Raw genomic sequence first — 19,781 nt, forward strand, 5'->3', positions numbered from 1 at the left:
TAAGGGTGGCATTTCAAATCAGTTACGTGGTGAGAAATTATTCTACCAAGAGCAGTAATTGCTGGTTCACCCTAACAGAAACAAGTGAAATCAAATAAACTAGATCCCCATGTAATGAAGCAAATCCCAATAATCTCATTACATCCAAATCACGTTACGAAAATTCAGTCTAAGAGACATTTGCTAGAGTAAAAATCCCTTCAAGATACTCACGGAGGTGATTTTTCTACAACCTCTAAATTTGTCAAGAAGAAACAAAGCAAAATATACACACTTTAGGTAGTCTGTGCCTTATCTTAAAACATGTTCACTGGAGCTCCCTGGGCAGCATTTTTAAAATCTAGGTGATTCGAGTGCTGCACTATATCGGAAAGAGAAGTTTAACATTTAATGTGAGTGCTGGAAAATAAAATATTTTAAAGTTTTTATCAATATTTTCAACAGTGCTACACTAGCTATTTAATTTCAACTTAACAGAATGAAATCATCTTCTAGATTTGATCTCCATTTTTACTGGAACTGCTTACTATCCATCCCTAAAGTTCTCTTCTAAGAGGAAAAAGTCATGTTGTTTGAATGACAAGTTCATATTCACAAACAGAAAAGACTATTTTAATATTGAACAACTCTACATCAACAGGAATCTGAAATCTACCAAGACAATTCTTAATATATTTGGTCAGTCAAGCCATCACAAACTCTTTTTAGGACTGAACCCTAAGATTTCTACTAGGATTAAAAAAAAAAAAAAAAGTGGCCGGGCACAGTGGCTCAGGCTTGTAAATCGCAGCATTCTGGGAGGCTGAAGCAGGAGGACCACTTGAGCTCAGAAGTTTGAGATCAGCCTGGGTAATATGGTGAGACCCCATCTCTATGAAAATAAGAAATTAGCCAGGTGTAGTGGCATGTGCTTGTAGTCCCAGCTGAGGCAGGAGGATCACTTGAGCCTGGGAGTTGAGGCTGCAGTGAGCCCTGATTGCACCAATGCACGCCAGCCAGGGTGACAGAGTGAGACTCTGTCTCAAAAAATTAAAAATTAAAAAACAATACAAAATTTAAAAAGCAAAACTTTTTTGTGGCAATGAATATTACAATTTTTAAAACCTAGTGATGGCCAAGCACAGTGGTTCACGCCTGTAATCCTAGCACTTCAGGAGGCCGAGGCAGGCGGTCACGAGGTCAGGAGATACAGACCACCCTGGTTAACATGGTGAAACCCCATCTCCACTAAAAATACAAAAAATTAGCCGGGCGTGGTGGCAGGCACCTATAGTCCCAGCTACTTGGGAGGCTGAGGCAGGAGAATGGCATAAACCCAGGAGGCACAGCTTGCAGTGAGCCAAGATAGCACTACTGCACTCCAGCCTGGGTGACAGAGCAAAACTCTGTCTCAAAAAAAGAAAAAAAAAAAAAAAACCCTAGTGATTTGGCTAATTTTAGGCAGTATTACATACACATAAGCATACTGGGGATCTAGGCTATAAAAATAGCTTGGCCAAGATGGTGAAACCCTGTCTCTACTAAAAAATACAAAAATGAGCCAGGCGTGGTGGCAGGTGCCTGTAGTCCCAGCTACTCGGGAGGCTGAGGCAGGAGAATCGCTTGAACCTGGGAGGCAGAGGTGGCAGTGAGCTGGGTCACACCACTGCACTCCAGCATGGGTGACAGAGTGAATTTCTGTCTCCAAAAAAAAAAAAAAAAAAAAAAGCCGCCCAATATAACTACTCAAATGTATTAATATTTTATAAGACCACTGAAATATGCTCTCTTAAATTTAAGAGTCACTTGTTATAGCATTTTCTCCTGAGCAAGAAACTGCTAGGAAGCGAGGATGGGCATTTTCCACACTGATCACTGAGCTCGAATCTTCTGAGGAAACAGTGCAAGAGACCAGATTAATTCTTGTTTCTTCAGGCGTGGCCTGCCAAACAATGCGGGGTCCCAGTAATCTTTCAAGTGATCCACAAGCTGCTTCAGTCAGTAAGATTTTGTTCACCTATGCTCAAATTTGCAGCATGATTATAATTTTTGCAGAAATCTCATTCCATCATCGTTGCATAAGCCTATACAAGTACTGTAGAGATTATGTTTGTCAGAGTTCTTCTAATTAACTCCCACTGTCATTTGCTTATTGCCATTTGTGTTTGGAGAATTACTGCTTTACACAATTACAATTATACTGAGCCATATATTCTACTGAGTAAAACAGATCAAAGACAGGATTAGTTCACAGTAGTAATTAAAAATAGTAAAGCAAACATAGAGGCTACCAATCTTCTGAATATTTCTGATCTCAGTCTCAAGTGTTACAAGGCTACAAAGGAAAGTAAATATAAGGCTATTCACCTATAAACTGAAATGTATAATATTAGGTTTCATTCCAACATCTCTTCCCACCTAACACATGCCCACTCTATTAATGTCATTGGTCTTTATCTTGGATGCCATAAACGTCATTGCAAAAATACACAATTTTGGCCAGATGCGGTGGCTCACGCCTGCAATCCCAGCACTTTGGGAGGCCGAGGCAGGAGGATCACTTGACATCAGGAGTTTGAGACCAGCCTGGCCAACATGGTGAAACCCCATCTCTACTAAAAATACAAAAATTAGCTGGGCATGGTGTTACACGCCTGTAATCCCAGCTACTCAAGAGGCTGAGGCACGAGAATCACTTGAACCCAGGAGGCAGAGGTTGCAGTGAGCCGAGATCATGCCACTGCACTCCAGCCTAGGCAATAGAGTGAAACTCCATCTCAAAAAGAAAAAATAAATAAATAAATACACAATTTCACAGAGGTGAGAAAATTCAACTGTAAGCAATGCTGGTGATGAATTAGTTTCTGAAAAATCTTACCCAGTTAACAACTAGGGAAGAAAAAACTAACCTGCTTAACAACATATTACACTTGAAAAGAGAACAATGTGAATATCAAAGTTAAAAAAAAAAAAAGAAACCTAGCGAAAATGAAGACTTCAAATTTTTTTGTTAAAATGCTCTTTTCATTGACTTTCTGGAAGTAAAACAAAGTGCTGTCACAAAATGTTGTGAGCAATATCACGCCAACAAAGAAAAATTCAGCAGAATCCATTCTACATTCTATGAATTAGCACAAAGCTAAAATTATAACCTAACATGTCCTTCATTAAATTAAAAACATGATAATTTGTTTCCCTTTTCTGGATAAAGTTCTGATCATTTTTCCTACTATTTAATATGCTCTTTCCATCCCCCATTTAACATAGATTAATTTTATATGGCCCTTTTCTTTCACCCATTACTATCAGGTAACAAAAGCATCAATGGAGAAAGTTAACAGGATTCCAACCTTAAAACAGCGTGAATCTACCTGTGTTAGGAGAAGTTAAACTAAAAATGCATTTAGGTAACCAAAAAGATAAACTACCAAAACATGACCATAAGAATTAGATTTTATCAAAAAAATAAAAATAAAAATTTTTTAATTCTAAATTTAAAAATTGTGAGAGCCAATCTCCCCTATCCCCAGTGCTCTGTCAGTTGAGAAATTCTGTCAAACAGTGGTATAAAGCCATCAAAGTTCTCTAGTAACTTTTAAATAAAGAACAGTGATTTATTCTGCAAATAAACACAAACTAGTGCTTTCCAGGATAAAAACTGGTAGTCACTAAATGCAGAGATGAAAAACTACATACAGTGCTGGGACAATGGAATTTCCACATACAGAAGAGTAAAGTTCGACACTTACCTCACACCACATACAAAAATTAGCTCGAAATGGATCAACGACCTAAATATTTGAACTAAAACCATAAAACTCTTATAAGAAAACATAGGATTAAATCTTCATGACCTTGTATTTGATAATGGATTCTTAGATATGTCACCAAAAGCATCAACAACATAAGAAAAAATTGATAAATTGAACATCAAAATTAAAAACATCTGTCCATCAAAGGACATTATCAAAAAAAGTGAAAAGACAACCTTCAAAACAGGAGAAAATATTTGCAGATCATAAATGTGGTAAGTGTTTAATATCCAGAACATATAGAGAACAGCGAAACTCAACAACAAAGACAATCCAATTAAAAAATGGACAAAAAACTTCAGTAAACATTTCTCTAAAGAAGACAAATGGCTAAAAAGTACATGTAAAACTGCACAGTGTCATTAGTCATTAGGGAAATGCAAATCAAAATCACAATGAAATCACTCCACACTTTCCTACAATGGCTATAATCGAAAACTATGGGAAATAACAAATGCTGATGAGGATGTAAAGAAATTGGAACCCTCACATATTGCTGGCAGAAATGTAAAATGTTGCAGCATCCATGGAAAATAGGTTGGTGGTTCCTTAAAAAGCTAAACACAGAATTATCATATGACCAGGAAACTACACTCACAGGGACATACTTATTTTTGTGACAATGAATACTACATTTTTTAAACCCAGTGATTTGGCTAATTTTAGGCAATATTATATACACATAAGCATCTAAATCAAGGACTCAAAGAGATACCTGTACAGCAATGTTCATTGCAGCATTACACACAATAGCCAAAATATGGAAACATCTCAAGTGTCCACCAACTGATAAATGGATACACAAAATGCAGTATATACATACAATGGAGTATTATTCCACCATAAAAAGAAATTAATTTCTGATACATGCTACAACACAGATGAACCTTGAAAACATTATGCTAAGTAAAACAAGTCAGTGAAGAAAAAAGACAAATACTCTGTCACTCCACTTACATGAAATATCTAAAATAGACAAATTCTAGAGACAGTAGAATGGTGATTGACATAGGCTGAAGGGAGAGGGACAGGTAAGGTTACCTTTTTTTTTTTTTTTTTTGAGCCCCACTCTGTCACCCAGGCTGGAGTGTAGTGGTATAATCTCGGCTCACTGCAACCTCCGCCTCCCGGGTTCAAGCTATTCTCATGCCTCAGCCTCCTGAGTAGCTGGAATTAGAGGAGCGTGCCACCATGCCCAGCTAATTTTTGTATTTTTGGTAGAGACAGGGTTTCATCATGTTGCCCAGGCTGTTCTCGAACTTCTGACCTCAGGTGATCCACCCACCTCGGCCTCCCAAAGTGCTGGGATTACAGGAGTGACCCACCACACCCAGCCAGGTCAAGTTACTCTTAATGAGTACTGAGTTTCTGTATGGGGTGAAAAGAATGTCTAGGAAGCAGATAGTGGTGATGATCATAAAACATTTTGAATACAATTAATTACACTAAATTTTACACTTAAAAATGGTAAAAATGGCAAATTTTATATCATACATATTTTATCTCAATAAGAAAATCTTAAAAATGAAAAATAAACTACATAGACATCATTAACGGTTGCACTCCCTATAGCAAAAACAGAAGTCACACTATTCCCATAAAGACTCTAAAACGAGCAACGAAATGAAACACAAATATTATGCACTAATAAAGATTACTGGTAACATTCCTATATGAAAGGACTTTTTTAACAGTAAAGCCTTGCAATGTAGTAAACTAATTACTATTATGTATGCTTGCTAGCAGGTATTTTACCTTACCATTAAAGGAAGCTACTGATATGACAAACATTGAGGCATACTCTCTGCACGCAGGAGAGACATTGTAAGAAAAGAGTACTCAGAGATTTTCTTTAGTTTATCACTGAAAACCCCATAATATCTGAAGAGGACTTTTTCACTTAGTTTTAAATATTTTCTGAGTAGTGACAAGGACAAGAGTAAGTGTACTGATTCAGTGTTAAAGAATAAAAGCTCTGTGTACAAGGAAATACATTACTCCCAAAAAGAAGGTATTCCCAAATGCCAGTTCACACACTGCTTCTTGTTCACAGAGAACAGCCTGCAGTCAACTACGTGCATAACGATCTTTTTTTAAATTTAATTTTTATTTTCAGTTCCAGGATACATGTGCAGGACGTGCAGGTTTGTTACATAGGTAAACATGTGCCATGGTGGTTTGCTGCACGTATCAACCCATCACCTAGGTATTAAGCCCTACATGCATTAGCTATTTTTCCGGATGCTCTCCCTTCCCCGCCGCCAACCCCCGACAGGCTCCAGTGTGTAATGTTCCCCTCCTTGTGTCCATGTGTTCTCATTGTTCAGCTCCCACTTACAAGAGAAAATGTGCAGTGTTTGGCTTTCTGTTCCTGCTTAAGTTTGCTGACAATAATGGTTTCCAACTCCAACCATGTCCCTGCAAAGGACATGGTTGATCTTGTTCATTTTTATGGCTGCACAGTATTCCATGGTGTATATGGACCACATTTTCTTTATCCAGTCTATCATTGATAGACATTTGAGTTGACTCCATGTCTTTGCTACTGTGAATAATGCTGTAATGAACACATGCATGCATGTATCTTTATAACAGAATGACTTATACTCCTTTGGGTATATACCCAGTAATGAGATGAGTGGGTCAAACGGTATTTCTGGTTCCAGATCTTTGAGGAAATCGCCACACTGTCTTCCACATGGTTGAACTAACTTACACTCTCACCAACAGGATAAAAGCATTCTTATTTCTCTATAGCCTCATCACCATCTGTTGTTTCTTGACTTTTTAATAATTGCCATCCTGACTGAACTACTTGCCCAACAATCTTAATTTGCTCTGCAAGGAAACTGAAAAGTATGAATATGATCAAATCAAATCAGCAAAGTATACTTTGGGTGGGAGAACTGTTAGAGGAAAAAAGCAACAAGTTCAAGACCTTGCTTTTCCACAAGGAAATATATGAATTACCAAGAAGAAAAAAATGTTATCATGAGGTTTTTTTTATATATGAAAGATGAGAACAAAGTAATTTCATGACACTGACGATATCAGTGAAATCCACTTTTGTTTTTTAAAATGGATTCCTTGAGTGGTGAATCTCAGTGATATATCCATTACCTTCAGTAATTTGAATCTATCACTTTAAGGATAAAGGATCATGATTTTCATACCAGAAGTGAGGTTAATGGGATTTCCCTAAGCAAACTGATCTATAGTGCAAACAACTTGAACATGGGCCAAACATTTTTAAAAGAACTAAGCAGCACTTCTTGGCCAGGCACTGTGGCTCACGCCTGTAATCCCAGCACTTTGGGAGGCCGAGGTGGGCGAATCACCTGAGGTCAGGGGTTTGAGACCGGCCTGGCCAACATGGTGAAACCCTGTCTCTACTAAAAATACAAAAATTAACCAGGTGTGGCGGCACATGCCTGTAATCCCAGCTACTCGGGAGGCTGAGGCAGAATCGCTTGAACTCAAGAAGCGGAGGTTGCAGTGAGCTGAGATCACACCACTGCACTCCAGCCTGGGTGACAGAGTGAGACTCCATCTCAACAAAAAAAGAAAAAAAAAAAAAAGAAAAAGAATTAAGCAGTTGCTTCCTATACAAATAATCATCATCACTGAAATTAAAAACTCAACCCCAGCACATAAAGGAGAGCAATAAAGCTCAAAAAAGAATTAACCAAACAAGATAGGTGAGAATTACTCAAAGGGCTGATGGCTGATGGAAAGACCAAAAAAGACTGAAATATATAAGAGGGTTAAGAAAGATAGGGGATAGCAGAAATGTCTTAGGCATATTTAACTGGCACACTAGAACGATAGGAGAGAGGAAGTATGAAGTACAGGTAACATCTTAAAAGATTAACAGCTGAAATTTTTCCAGAATTCATGAAATACACGGATTTATATGCATTCAAAAAGCCAAATGAATTCTGGATGAGGCATAGAAAATGAAATTCCACCTAGACACAGAATAGTGAAAGTGCAGACATCTAAGAAAAAAAGAAAATAATAAAAACAGCCAGAGAAAGAAGGCAGATTACTTCCAAAGACAGACTCTGACAACTGACTTTTAAATAGCCACTTTGAATATATAATTTCATTGCCTCTTGCTTTCAGTGCACTGAGGAAAAAATAATAACTGCTAACCTAGCGTTATGTGCTTGGTAAAAACTACTTCCAAGAACGAGCACAAATAAAAACATTTTCAGCAATAACAGAGACAGTTTGATAGCAGTAGACCTTCAAAATAGGAAATTCTAAAGATTTTTACTGTAAGCAGATGGAAAAACCATGGTGGATGAAAATGCTGAGTTGTGAGTTGGAGGTAAACAAAGAAAATGGTAATATGTGAGGAACTCTAAATGAATACTGATAGTATAAAACTGTGACAATGGGCCGGGCGCGGTGGCTCATGCCTGTAATCCCAGCACTTTGGGAGGCCGAGGCGGGTGGATCACGAGGTCAGGAGATCGAGCCCATCTTGGCTAACATGGTGAAACCCCATCTCTACTAAAAATACAAAAAATTAGCCAGGCGTGGTGGCGGGCGCCTGTAGTCCCAGCTACTCAGGAGGCTGAGGCAGGAGAATGGCGTGAACCTGGGAGGCGGAGCTTGCAGTGAGCTGAGATCGTGCACTGCACTCCAGCCGGGGCGACAGAGCTAGACTCTGTCTCAAAAAAAAAACCAAAAACAAAAACAAAAAGAACTGTGACAATGATGTCTTCAAGGTCTGGGGTTTTTTATTTAAAATAGAGAATGAAAATACACGACACAGTAGCATATAAGTTGGGAACATATGAAGTAGAAGTCTTGTAAGGTCCTTAGCTTGTCCATGGTGACAATAAAGGTAGAGATTAATGTTGAATTTTTACAATAAAGGATTCAAGTAGCAATTATGAAGGAAACTACCAAAAGAACAGGAAGAGAATGTATAACATCAAGACAGCAGAGAAAAATGAAAATGATAGAAATATTCTAATCAGTCCAAAGAAAATATAAATAATAGAAAAAAAGAAAGAATAGGACAAAGAGAAAGCACAAAATGGGATGGTAGATTTTAAATTTTAAAAGTCAGTCATTATGTTAACTGTACTGAAAATACTCTAGTTAAAAGCAAAGATTTGTACAACCCCAAAAAGCTTCAATTACAAGCAATTCACAAGAGCTCTATCAATGTTAGGAAGACAGAAGAGCTGAAAGTAAAAGGACAGAAAAAGATAAACTACTCAGTGCTAACAGAAAAAAAAAGTATATACTTCAATATAAAATTTATTTAAAAGGCTTAATTTACCAACAAAATAACATATTTAAATATACAAAAAAGAAGGCCAGGCACAGTGGTTCACACCTGTAATCCCAACACTTTGGGAAGCCGAGGCAGGCAGATCGCTTGAGGTCAGAAGTTCAAGACCAGCCTGGCCAACATGGTGAAACTCCATCTCTACAAAAAAAAAAATACAAAAAAGTAGCTGGCATGATGGTGCATGCCTGTAGTCCCAGCTACTCCAGAGGCTGAGGCAGGAGAATTGCTTGAACCCCAGAGGCGGAGGTTGCAGTGAGCCAAGATCGCACCACTGCATTCCAGCCTGGGCGACAGAGCGAGACTCCATCTCAAACCAATAAATAAATAAACTAAACAAAAACTGATAGAACTACAAGATAAATCCATAATCGCTGAGGGAGATTTTTAAAAATACTTCTCTTGGTAAGTGAAAGAATAAGCAGCGACAACAAAAAATCAATTAGAATACAGAATATTTGAATGACTTAATCAATAAGTTTGGCCTAATAGACACATATAGAAAACTACAGTCAATAATTACAGAATATACCTATTGTTAAACATATTCAGAATACTTATTGAAATTAACTATATGTCTAGCCATAAAATAAGTCTAAACAAATTTCAAAGGACTAAAATGGTGCAAATTCAGCTTTCTGACCACAAAGCAATTAAGGTTAAAAATCAGTAACAAAAAAAAATGAAAAAAACTCTTATGTGAATATTTTTTAAAATTCTAAATAATCAATTACAAAAATTCTAAAGCAAAGCAAACATTTAATAAAATTAGAAAATATTTTTAAATTATAGCACAAATAAAGCCAATAAAACTTAGTGAGAAAATAGTCTTAAATGTGAACATTAGGAAAAGGGAAAGATTAAATATTTATAAACAAAGCATTTCTAGAAATAAGAAAAAGAACAGTAAAAATTAATGAAATAAAAACAAATGTACAATAGAGAAAATAAAGCCGTAAGTTTTATATCTAAAAAGACTAATAGAATTGACAAAACTCTCACAAAATTAAGAGGAGGAAGAGAGTGCAAAAATTACCAATATCAGGACCAAAAAAAAAAGCATCAATATAGAAACTATAGGTATGAAGTAATAATAATACAAATAATCCTTTCCCAACAAATTTGAAAATTCTGATGAAATGGACAGTCTTGGAAAACTGTAAATCACCAAAATTGACTCAAGAAGAAACAGAAAGCTAGAATATTCTTTTAACCTTTAAAATAAATGAATTAGTTACCAAAAATCTTATCAAAAAAGAAAATTCCCAGGCACAGGTGACCTAACAGGTAAGTTCTACTCAAGTAAAAGTGAATTTCAATCTTTCACCAACTCTTCTACAGAAGAGGAAAGGCTCGTCCCAAGACACTACACGAGACCAGCATGACTTTGTGAAATTTCGTAAAGAATGAAAAAGCGAAATTACAGCTGAACTCACTCATCAACACAGATCTCAAAATTCCAAACAAAATATGAGCAAACCAAATCCAGAAATATATAAAAAGGATAGTAAATTATGACCAAATTGGGTTTATCTCTAGAATGCAAGTTGGTTTAACATTCAAAAATCAATGTAAGGCCAGGCACAATAGCTCACACCTATAATCCCAGCACTTTGGGAGGCCAGTGGTGGGACGATCACTTGAGCCCAGAAGTTTGAGACCAGCCTGGTCAACACAGGAAGACTCACCGAAGTCTCTACAAAATATAAAAAATTAGCCAGGCATGGTAGCATGCGCCTGTAGTCCCAGCTACTTGAGACACTGAGGCAGGAGGATCCTAGGAGTTTGAGGCTGCAGTGAGCTACAATTGCACCACTGCATTCAGCCTGGGTGACAGAGTGAGATCCTGTCTCTTAAAACACACACACACACACACACACACACACAATTGATTGGTAATGTAAGATGGATTGCTTTTCTCTTCTTTTAAAGAAAATAGTACACCTGAAGAGGCAAGGAAAGAGTAGACAGCCAAAAATATAGAAGAAAAAGCTTTATGGAGGTGTGGCACGGAGTTAATTTTTTAAAAATTATACTTTTCCCCTGGATTCTGTAATACTTGTTATATTGTAGCCACTTTTGAAAATTTACAATGTGTTTTCATTTTCTTCATTCTAAATAAATATTCACTTTCAAACTAAAAACTGCTTACGGTGTAATTCCATTTATAAAGTTCAACCAGCAAAATTAAACCATATTGCCCATGAATGCTTATACAAATCATAAACTATGTCTTATGTGTAGTGTGAGGTAGGAGTCATTAAGGAGGTTGGGAAGATTGTGACTGAGAAGAGATACACAGGCTGCCTTCAAAGTGTTGGAATTTTTGACCTAGGTGGATGTGGTCACGTGGATATGACCAGGTCACATGGATGCTGGCTTATAACCACTTTTAAAACTCTACTTATAAAGGTTTTTTATGTGCATTTCTGTAACTATATTATATTTCACATTACCTGATGCTTGTAAAAATCATAATGAAATTATAAAACTAAAACTAATATAGGTATTATGCAGAAAAGGAATAATTCCATAAGATTAAAAACTATAAAGATGCTATGGGACTATGCCGAGAATAAAAATAAAATCAACTCTCTAGCTAATAAAAGTTGTTTCCCATGGTTAACAATTCTGATACTGCTATATTGGTACATGTACACTGGGATTGAACAATTAAGTAAATCGATGGTGGATGGTAGTGGCAAGTTTTCCGCTGGTGGAGGGGGAAGAGGCTACAATGATCCATTTGCTAAGGATCAGAGCTGAAAGCATCAATGAGAACTCATATTTAGTTTAGTATAGTTACAGATGATTACACATAGAAATGTTCATATATGTTTATGTGTGTTTACGCATGGGTTAACTTACACACATACATTTCGTTGCTTTGTCAGCTGAAAGAGCCTTAACGAAACAACACTCCGGCCGGGCGCGGTTGCTCACGCCTGTAATCCCAGCACTTTGGGAGGCCGAGGCGGGTGGATCACGAGGTCAGGAGATCGAGACCATCCTGGCTAACACGGTGAAACCCCGTCTCTACTAAAAAAAAAAAATACAAAAAATTAGCCAGGCGTGGTGACGGGCACCTGAGGTCCCAGCTACTCAGGAGGCTGAGGCAGGAGAATGGTGTAAACCTGGGAGGCAGAGCTTGCAATGAGCCAAGACAGCACCACTGCACTCCAGCCTGGGCAACAGAGCAAGACTCCGTCTCAAAAAAACAAAAAAAAGAAACAACACTCTAAGGCTGAGTGCAGTGCCTCATGCCTATAATCCCAGCACTTTGGGAGGCTGAGGCAGGAGCATCACTTGAGCTCAGGAGTTTGAGACCAGCCTGGGCAACACAGGGTACCCCATCTCTACCAAGAAGAAAAGAATTGGAAAGAAAAAAGAAAGGAAAGGAGAGGGGGAGAGAGAGAGAAGACAGAAGACAGAAGAGAGAGAAGACAGAAGAGAGAGGAGGAGGAGGGAGGAGAGAAAAAAGAAACGAAATGAAACAAAACGAAACGAAAAAGAAACAACACTCCAGTAGCGATGAGCAAACCTATTGCCCAGATCTTGATTTCTAAGCCCATCCCAACGAAAGGAACTAAGAGCTCCTTAGAGAAATGTCTACTTCTAGGACTGGGGCAGGAAATATACAAGATGAGCCAAGAATATTTGTAGTATCAAAAGTAAGGAAGTGCTAAAAACAAATGAGCCCACATTGATGGGGGTTATCAAAGAAGCCAACTCAAAGAGCTCCCAAGGGCCAAAGCTGGAACAATTTGAGCAACAAAATAAAGTAGTCATGGCTTTTAACCCAAAGTACAAAATAAGTATCCATGACTCCATACTGATCTGAATGATTGAATAAATTAATAAATGGGAGAGAAAAGGCAAAGAATTCCAAATAATTTAGATAGCTCCTTTACCCTAAAGGAGGAGAAACCACACATGCTACTCTAAGTGTGGGCTGCACAGACAGACTTTTTCCAAAGATTACAGTATGGAAAGGGTGAAAAAAAGAGTAATCTTACAGTGGAGAAACCTGACACACAGTACTTTAGGTAGGTCACCAACATTAATGTCAACAGTTATAAATCGAGTTGACAGAATATACCCTCAGTGTGATATGATGACAATGGCCCTTCACCGCTCTGATCTTACCCCACAAACACATAACCCCAATCTTTTCACAAGAAAAATATCAGACAAATTGCAGGAGAGGGGAATCCTTACAATATACCTAACCAGAACTCCTCAAAACTCTCAAGATTGTCAAAATCAAGGAAAGTCTTTTGGGTTTTGTTGTTTTTTGTTTTGTTTTGTTGTTTTGTTTTTTTGAGACAGGGTCTCACTCCATCGCCCAGGCTGAAGTGCAGTGGTGTGATCACTGCTCACTGCAGCCTGCACCTCCCAGGCTCAGGTGATCCTCCCACCTCAGCCTTCCAGGTAGCTGGAACTATAGGCACATGCCACTATGGCCCAGCTAATTTTTTGTATTTTTAGTAGAGATGTGGTTTCACCAGTTTGCCCAGACTGGTCTCAAACTTCTGGGCTCAAGAGTTCCACCCACCTCAGCCTCTCAAAGGGCTGGGATTAAGGTGTCAGCCACTGTGCCTGATTTCTAAAGTCTTAGAAACCATTATGGCCAAGAGAAACTTAATGAGAGCTGACAACTAAATGTAATATGGTATTACGAATGAGATCCTGGAACAAAAAAAAGCGATGACATAAACGGAAAATGAAGGAAATCTGAATAAAGTGTAGATTTTAGTTAATAATAATCATGTATCAATATCATTTCTCCAATTGAAATGAATTTACCATACTAATGTAAGATGCTAATAACAGGGGAAACTAAGGCAAGGCATATTGAAACTCTCTGTACTGTCTTCATAATTTTTCTATAATTCTAAAATTGCTCTAAAAAATAATCTATTAAAAAAATTAAATATAATCAACAGATCATTACAGCCAAGAAGGAGAACTCAGAACATATATGTAATGCTGGATTATGATAGAGGGGATATTAAAAATATACATGGAAAGGACAGACTATTGAATAAGTGATCTGGGGACTACTTGGTAGACCACATGAAAAAATAAAATCAGGTGAGATTAGACTACTGCCATGCTCCACATACAGATTACAGTTGGATTATAATTTCAAATGTGTAAAAACAAATCTTTAGGATAACTATTAAAAATCTTAGAGAATATCTTCATAATCTTGGGATAGGAAAGGCCTTCTTAAGCAGAAGAAAAGTAGCATGCATCATACAGAAAAGATTGATTTGACTACAAAAAAGTTTTCAACTATTATAGAAGAAATGTTATTATTTAAGGAATAAGAAGGACAAATGACTGACCAGAAGAAATGGTGTTCAACATATAATGGCTCAAAGGATGAATACACAAAATATAAATAAATTCTGCAAGTAAATTAGAAAATGACAAACCAGTACAAAAATGGGGAAGATATATGAAGAGATGAATCACAGAGGAATGACCATTAAACAAATGAAAATACGCTAGCTATCACTAGTAACACACATTTCACACTTAAGATTTTATGTTTTTCCCAACAGATTGGTAAAAATTACAAAGATTGACAATATTTAATATTGCCAAGAATGTAGGGGAAAGCATCTTTAATACACTGACTGTAGATCATTCAGTGGTTTAACCACTCTGGAGGACAATTTGACATCATTAAATGTGTACATCTTCCCTTCCAAAATATTTATAAAATGAGCAAAACCAGGCTGTCATTAACAGCAATATGGTTCACTAAACAGCAATATGATAGAAAAGTATACATTAGTTTAAGAGAAAGAGATAAATACACAGATGTATACAGAGATATAGATAAACATGCATAAACACAAAACGCTTTTCTATATTTAACATGGAAATATCTCTCCAAGAATACAGCTTGGTGTAGAAAAAAAGCTGAATAATAATAAATAGGGCATAACAAAATCTGTGATTAAAAAGAAAAGGAAAAGAGACTCAAAAACAATGTATTAATGACATATATATGCAAGTATTGAATGCACAGGAAACTCTTACAGGTTACTTATCAAACGGAGAAAAAAATGAGATCGGGGAAAGGGCATGTTTGTATGTATTACTTGTATAATTACCTTTTTTTTCTTAGTGAAATAAGCAAGAAGGGAAGGAAGAAGTGGTAAAAGTTTTACACGGAACGTATTTTCCCAAATGAGCAATCCATGCATCTAGGCTGCTGTGAGTCGGATGCCTTGCTCCTGTGGCATGAGGGTCTGACTTTAACTCTGTTCCCCTGGAAACCTGATAATGGGACGACATCAGCGAAACTGCTAAGCAACGCTGCTTATGGGAAAAATGACCCCTGACTGGCCAGTTGCAAACATCTGATGCATACGCCGTACTTTGCGGCTTCTGTAAATGCAGAGACTCTTGTCTTCTGTGCTTCGCTCAAACCTTGTGGGGACATAAGGTCAAAAAACATCATAAAGCAAGATGTCATTCAGATCGGCACTTTAGATTTGCACTGAGCGAGCTGGCTGTGTGTGGAAAAGCTCTTTTTAAATTCTTAATAGCCTATGCTATTTTTCATGACTGACACCTAAACTGCCTTATAAACTATAAATACTCCATTTTAATCCTCCTTCAAGTTATATGTAAGCAACAATATTTTGCATTAAATTAAACTAAGGCATTTTGGGTGAACAGCAAGGTTTAAAACATATTCATTACACAACTGTAGTAAATTTATGGTTCACATAAATTTTATCCATAATTTCCCAAAGCACTATGGAAAGTTAAATCATTCATTTTTATAAAGTAGAACACAATGTGGGACTATATAAAACCTAAAAAGAAGAAAAAAAATTTCCAAAGGGTCTGGCTTCCAAGTTAAGGTCTTGAGAAAGAAAAGCTTTACGTAATTTAACAATCAAAACTTCTTCCTGACAAAAACGAATCCTCAATGTAAATCACAGTGGAAAAAAATCATTTTTGATGGATAAAGATGAGACAAAACTTGCCAAAATATAACTATGGATATGCTTGAAATAGCAAAGAATTATATTTGCAAATAGTGCAAATGAAAATGCCAGTGTAACATAATACAAGATAAAACTGAATTTATGTTTCGGCATTTTTGAGATTATAGCACCAGTCATTGTAATTGTCCAGTCCGAGACAGCCACCTCGGCTGGTTTGAGAGCTATATCAACCAAATTCAGGATGGCCCATATAAAACAGAGAACATTCCTTTTCGTCACACTATGTTACCACTTCTTTCAAGGGACTTTAAAAATGCATGACATAGGCCCCCAACCCCATTTACATTTTGTTTTAGTAGTTCTTAGAGGCATCCAGGATTCTACACTTTGAAAAAGTGCTGATTCTGGTCCAGAATAGGACCTCAAAGAGGCATCTACCACCACACCTCTACTTCCTGAATCAGATCAGAAGGGGAGGATTTTATGTACACATGTGTGTGTGTGAGTTTTTTTCCTTTCTTAGAAATACCTATTCTAGGTATCTCAAAGTCTTATAACTGATAATAACATGAAATATGTTTGTTAGTTTTAATTGAATCCCTTAATGGTATATATCAATTTCAGGATAGTTTTACCTCTGGTGACAGAGAGAAAACAGAGAATTGAGGTAAGGATAATGTTTTATTTCTTAAAGAGAAAAAAAAAGAGAAAAATCTGAATCAAGTGTGGCAAACAGTTCCTACCTGTTATACATCTGAGTGAAGGATAATATGTGTATCACAGTATTTGCCATACTTTTCTATAAGTTTCAAATACTTAATTTTTTAAATTAAATGCACAGAATTATTCTAAAAGCAAGACAGTATGAGAACATCAGCACACGCCATCACTACCTGGAGAAAGAGGCAATGAGTCCATGTCCTCCAGTAACTTTTACCTAGGAGGGCATCCCTGAGTTGATCTTATGTCCCTAGTGTTGGCGACAGAAAAACAAGCATGATCTGCCTGCATTTGCTTAAAGCAATGCTGTATTTCACTGTGAACAAGATTTAAGCAAAGATGGAATGAAAACTGCCCCTCTTGGGGTCACATACCGGTGTCACTCCCAGATCCCGTTGACAAAGCTGGCATGATGCAAGGTGTAGGAACAGGTCAGCCCACCGCTCTCCAGACACCCTGCCTTCAGAGAGCCACAGGGAATTCCAATTCAACAGCCTGCAGCCACGTTGTCTACCAAGATCTGTCTATTTTGTAAGCCGTTTCTAGAAAGGAAAGAAACATTTGTATTTTTTAAAAAGGGACCATCACCAAATCACAACATTCTGTAACTAATTCAAAATTCTCATCCCAATCACTATCGGAGAGATCACAACTCTTCAGAATTTTTTCTACAGACCACATGCAAATACAAACTGTGAGAGTTTCTGATCTTGACGAGCAACTTCGAATTGAAAACATGAATGTTCTGCAGGCGTGTGTTGAGGATTCCTTAAAGATTTTTACATTTGGGTTGCAGAACACTGATTGGATATATGGATAATTTTAAGAAGCTTTTGTAAGTCAATGTCATTCTCAACTTCCTTCCCTGTGCTACAATAATTCTCAGCTACATTTCTAAATGTAGAACAGAGACTATATAAATTGTCAGCAACTTATAATTTTTTTTTTTTTTTTTTGATACGGAGTCTCGCTCTGTCACCCAGGCTGGAGTGCAGTGGTGCAATCTGAGCTCACTGCAACCGCCGCCTCCTATGTTCAAGCAATTCTTCCTGCCCTAGGCTCCTGAGGAGCTGGGACTACAGGGGCCCGCCACCAAGCCTGGATAATTTTTTTTTTTTTTAATAGATACCGGGGTTTCACCATGTTGGCCAGTCTGGTCTTGAACTCCTGACCTCAGGTCATATGCCCGCCTTGGCCTCTCAAAGTGCTGGGATTACAGGTGTGAGTCACCACGACCAGCCTAATTGTATTTTTTTGAATAGCTCATGACAAATGTATGTTTCTCTAACTGACGTCTGCAACTAACTTTGAAGGAATATTTACTAGAATGGAAGCAAGATGTTATTATAGATTTACAGAAGTGTTAGTAATCCAAAGATTTACAGAAGTGTTAGTAATCCAAAGTAAATCTAACAATCCAAGCCAGCATACATAAGTAAGTTCTTTTAGTAAAAACTGACCTTTGTTTTATCTGGAATAATATTAACTTTTTTTTCAATAACTATCTTAACTAATGTTTATCCTCAAATAAGCAGTAAAGGCAGTATAGCATAGTAGCTAAGAACAAGGGAATCTAGAGTTTGACCTAAACTTTAATGCTGCTAGTTCTGTGATCTTCAACAAGGTATTTCATCTTCTTAAGCCTTAACTTCCTTATATGCAAATACAGACAATAATAAATTAGAACTATTTGGTAATTAAATATACCCAGACATATAATGCAGTGTCTGACACATGGTAAATAAACAAGAAACAATGGTTGTTAGGGCTTTTTTTTAATTCAGGTAATTAGATTATAAAATGAAAACATAAAAGAAAGTAGCAAGATTAAAATTTACATTGGCCTAACACCTAGAGGGAGGCCATCTGGTTTAAATTTGGATCACCCCTGGCTAATAACGGAAAAAGTACTCCATTTACATTTTTGTAGAAATCAGAAGAACCACACAATGTGTTTTAAGTTCATTTTTAATGCACTTTCCTCAATTCTCTATAAAGCAAATTCAGTAATTTAGAAGCATATTTTTAACATATATTCACAACAACAAGAAAACATTGGAAAAACTGGAAAAACTGGTTCACATCAATTCTTAAAGCCTTTAAGTTAGGCCAGGCGCGGTGGCTCACGCTTGTAATCCCAGCACTTTGGGAGGCCAAGGCGGGCGGATCACGAGGTCAGGAGATCGAGACCACGGTGAAACCCCGTCTCTACTAAAAATACAAAAAAAAAAAAATTAGCCGGGCGTGGTGGCGGGCGCCTGTAGTCCCAGCTACTCGGAGAGGCTGAGGCAGGAGAATGGCATGAACCCAGGAGGCGGAGCTTGCAGTGAGCCGAGATCGCGCCACTGCACTCCAGCCTGGGCGACAGAGCGAGACTCCGTCTCAAAAAAAAAAAAAAAAAAAAAAGCCTTTAAGTTGCTGATTCAAATTGCAGAATAAAGAGAAATGAACTTGCCAAATTTTACTTTAAAAAATCCAAACTGTAAGATTCTATTAAAGCCTTCTAAATTTGCTTTTTAATTGTTAAAGTGAAAATGAGTATTAAAAACTTCACCATCAAATGGATTATTTTACATCAGACTATCTGCTGCAATACCTTGAATTTTGCTTTATGTTATTCCAAAGGCTGACATAGTTAAAACCTGCATACAAATCCATACAGAAAAGAGTGCTAATTTAAAATATGAGAATTGTTATTTGAAATGCCAAATGAAAATACAGCTGACTAAACTAAAAATTAAAAATGTGAGGCAAGATTTCACTAATGCACATGTATGGAGCTGTTTTTTCTAATAATTTTGAAAGCAACTTTGCTTTGCCTTCATAAATTATTCTAAAAATCAGTATGAAGATTCAACTACAGGAAAATGTTCCTTATATAAAGCAAGGCTAGAAATGAAGTAATTCAAAGTCAAAAAAAGGCTATATAATTTAAAGAACACAGTCAATCAGTAGACTTTTGTTTTGCTAATAGAAAAAAATGAAAAT

The 19,781-nt window shown here is 37.0% G+C and overlaps 1 protein-coding gene across 8 annotated transcripts in view; it reads right to left on the bottom strand.

Moving 5' to 3' along the window:
• MPP7 (MAGUK p55 scaffold protein 7) overlaps positions 1-19,781 on the bottom strand; it is a 256,591-nt gene that overhangs the window by 171,282 nt on the left and 65,528 nt on the right. For all 8 annotated transcript variants that reach the window (XM_055275011.2, XM_055275006.2, XM_055275012.2 and 5 more), the window contains one exon: positions 17,168-17,335. In XM_055275011.2, the coding sequence (XP_055130986.1) occupies positions 17,168-17,204 (37 nt within the window). In that variant the 5' untranslated portion in view covers positions 17,205-17,335. The remainder of the gene's footprint in view (positions 1-17,167; positions 17,336-19,781) is intronic.

This window comes from Symphalangus syndactylus, chromosome 4 (assembly GCF_028878055.3).
Source record: "Symphalangus syndactylus isolate Jambi chromosome 4, NHGRI_mSymSyn1-v2.1_pri, whole genome shotgun sequence".
In the NCBI taxonomy this organism is placed as follows: domain Eukaryota; kingdom Metazoa; phylum Chordata; class Mammalia; order Primates; family Hylobatidae; genus Symphalangus; species Symphalangus syndactylus.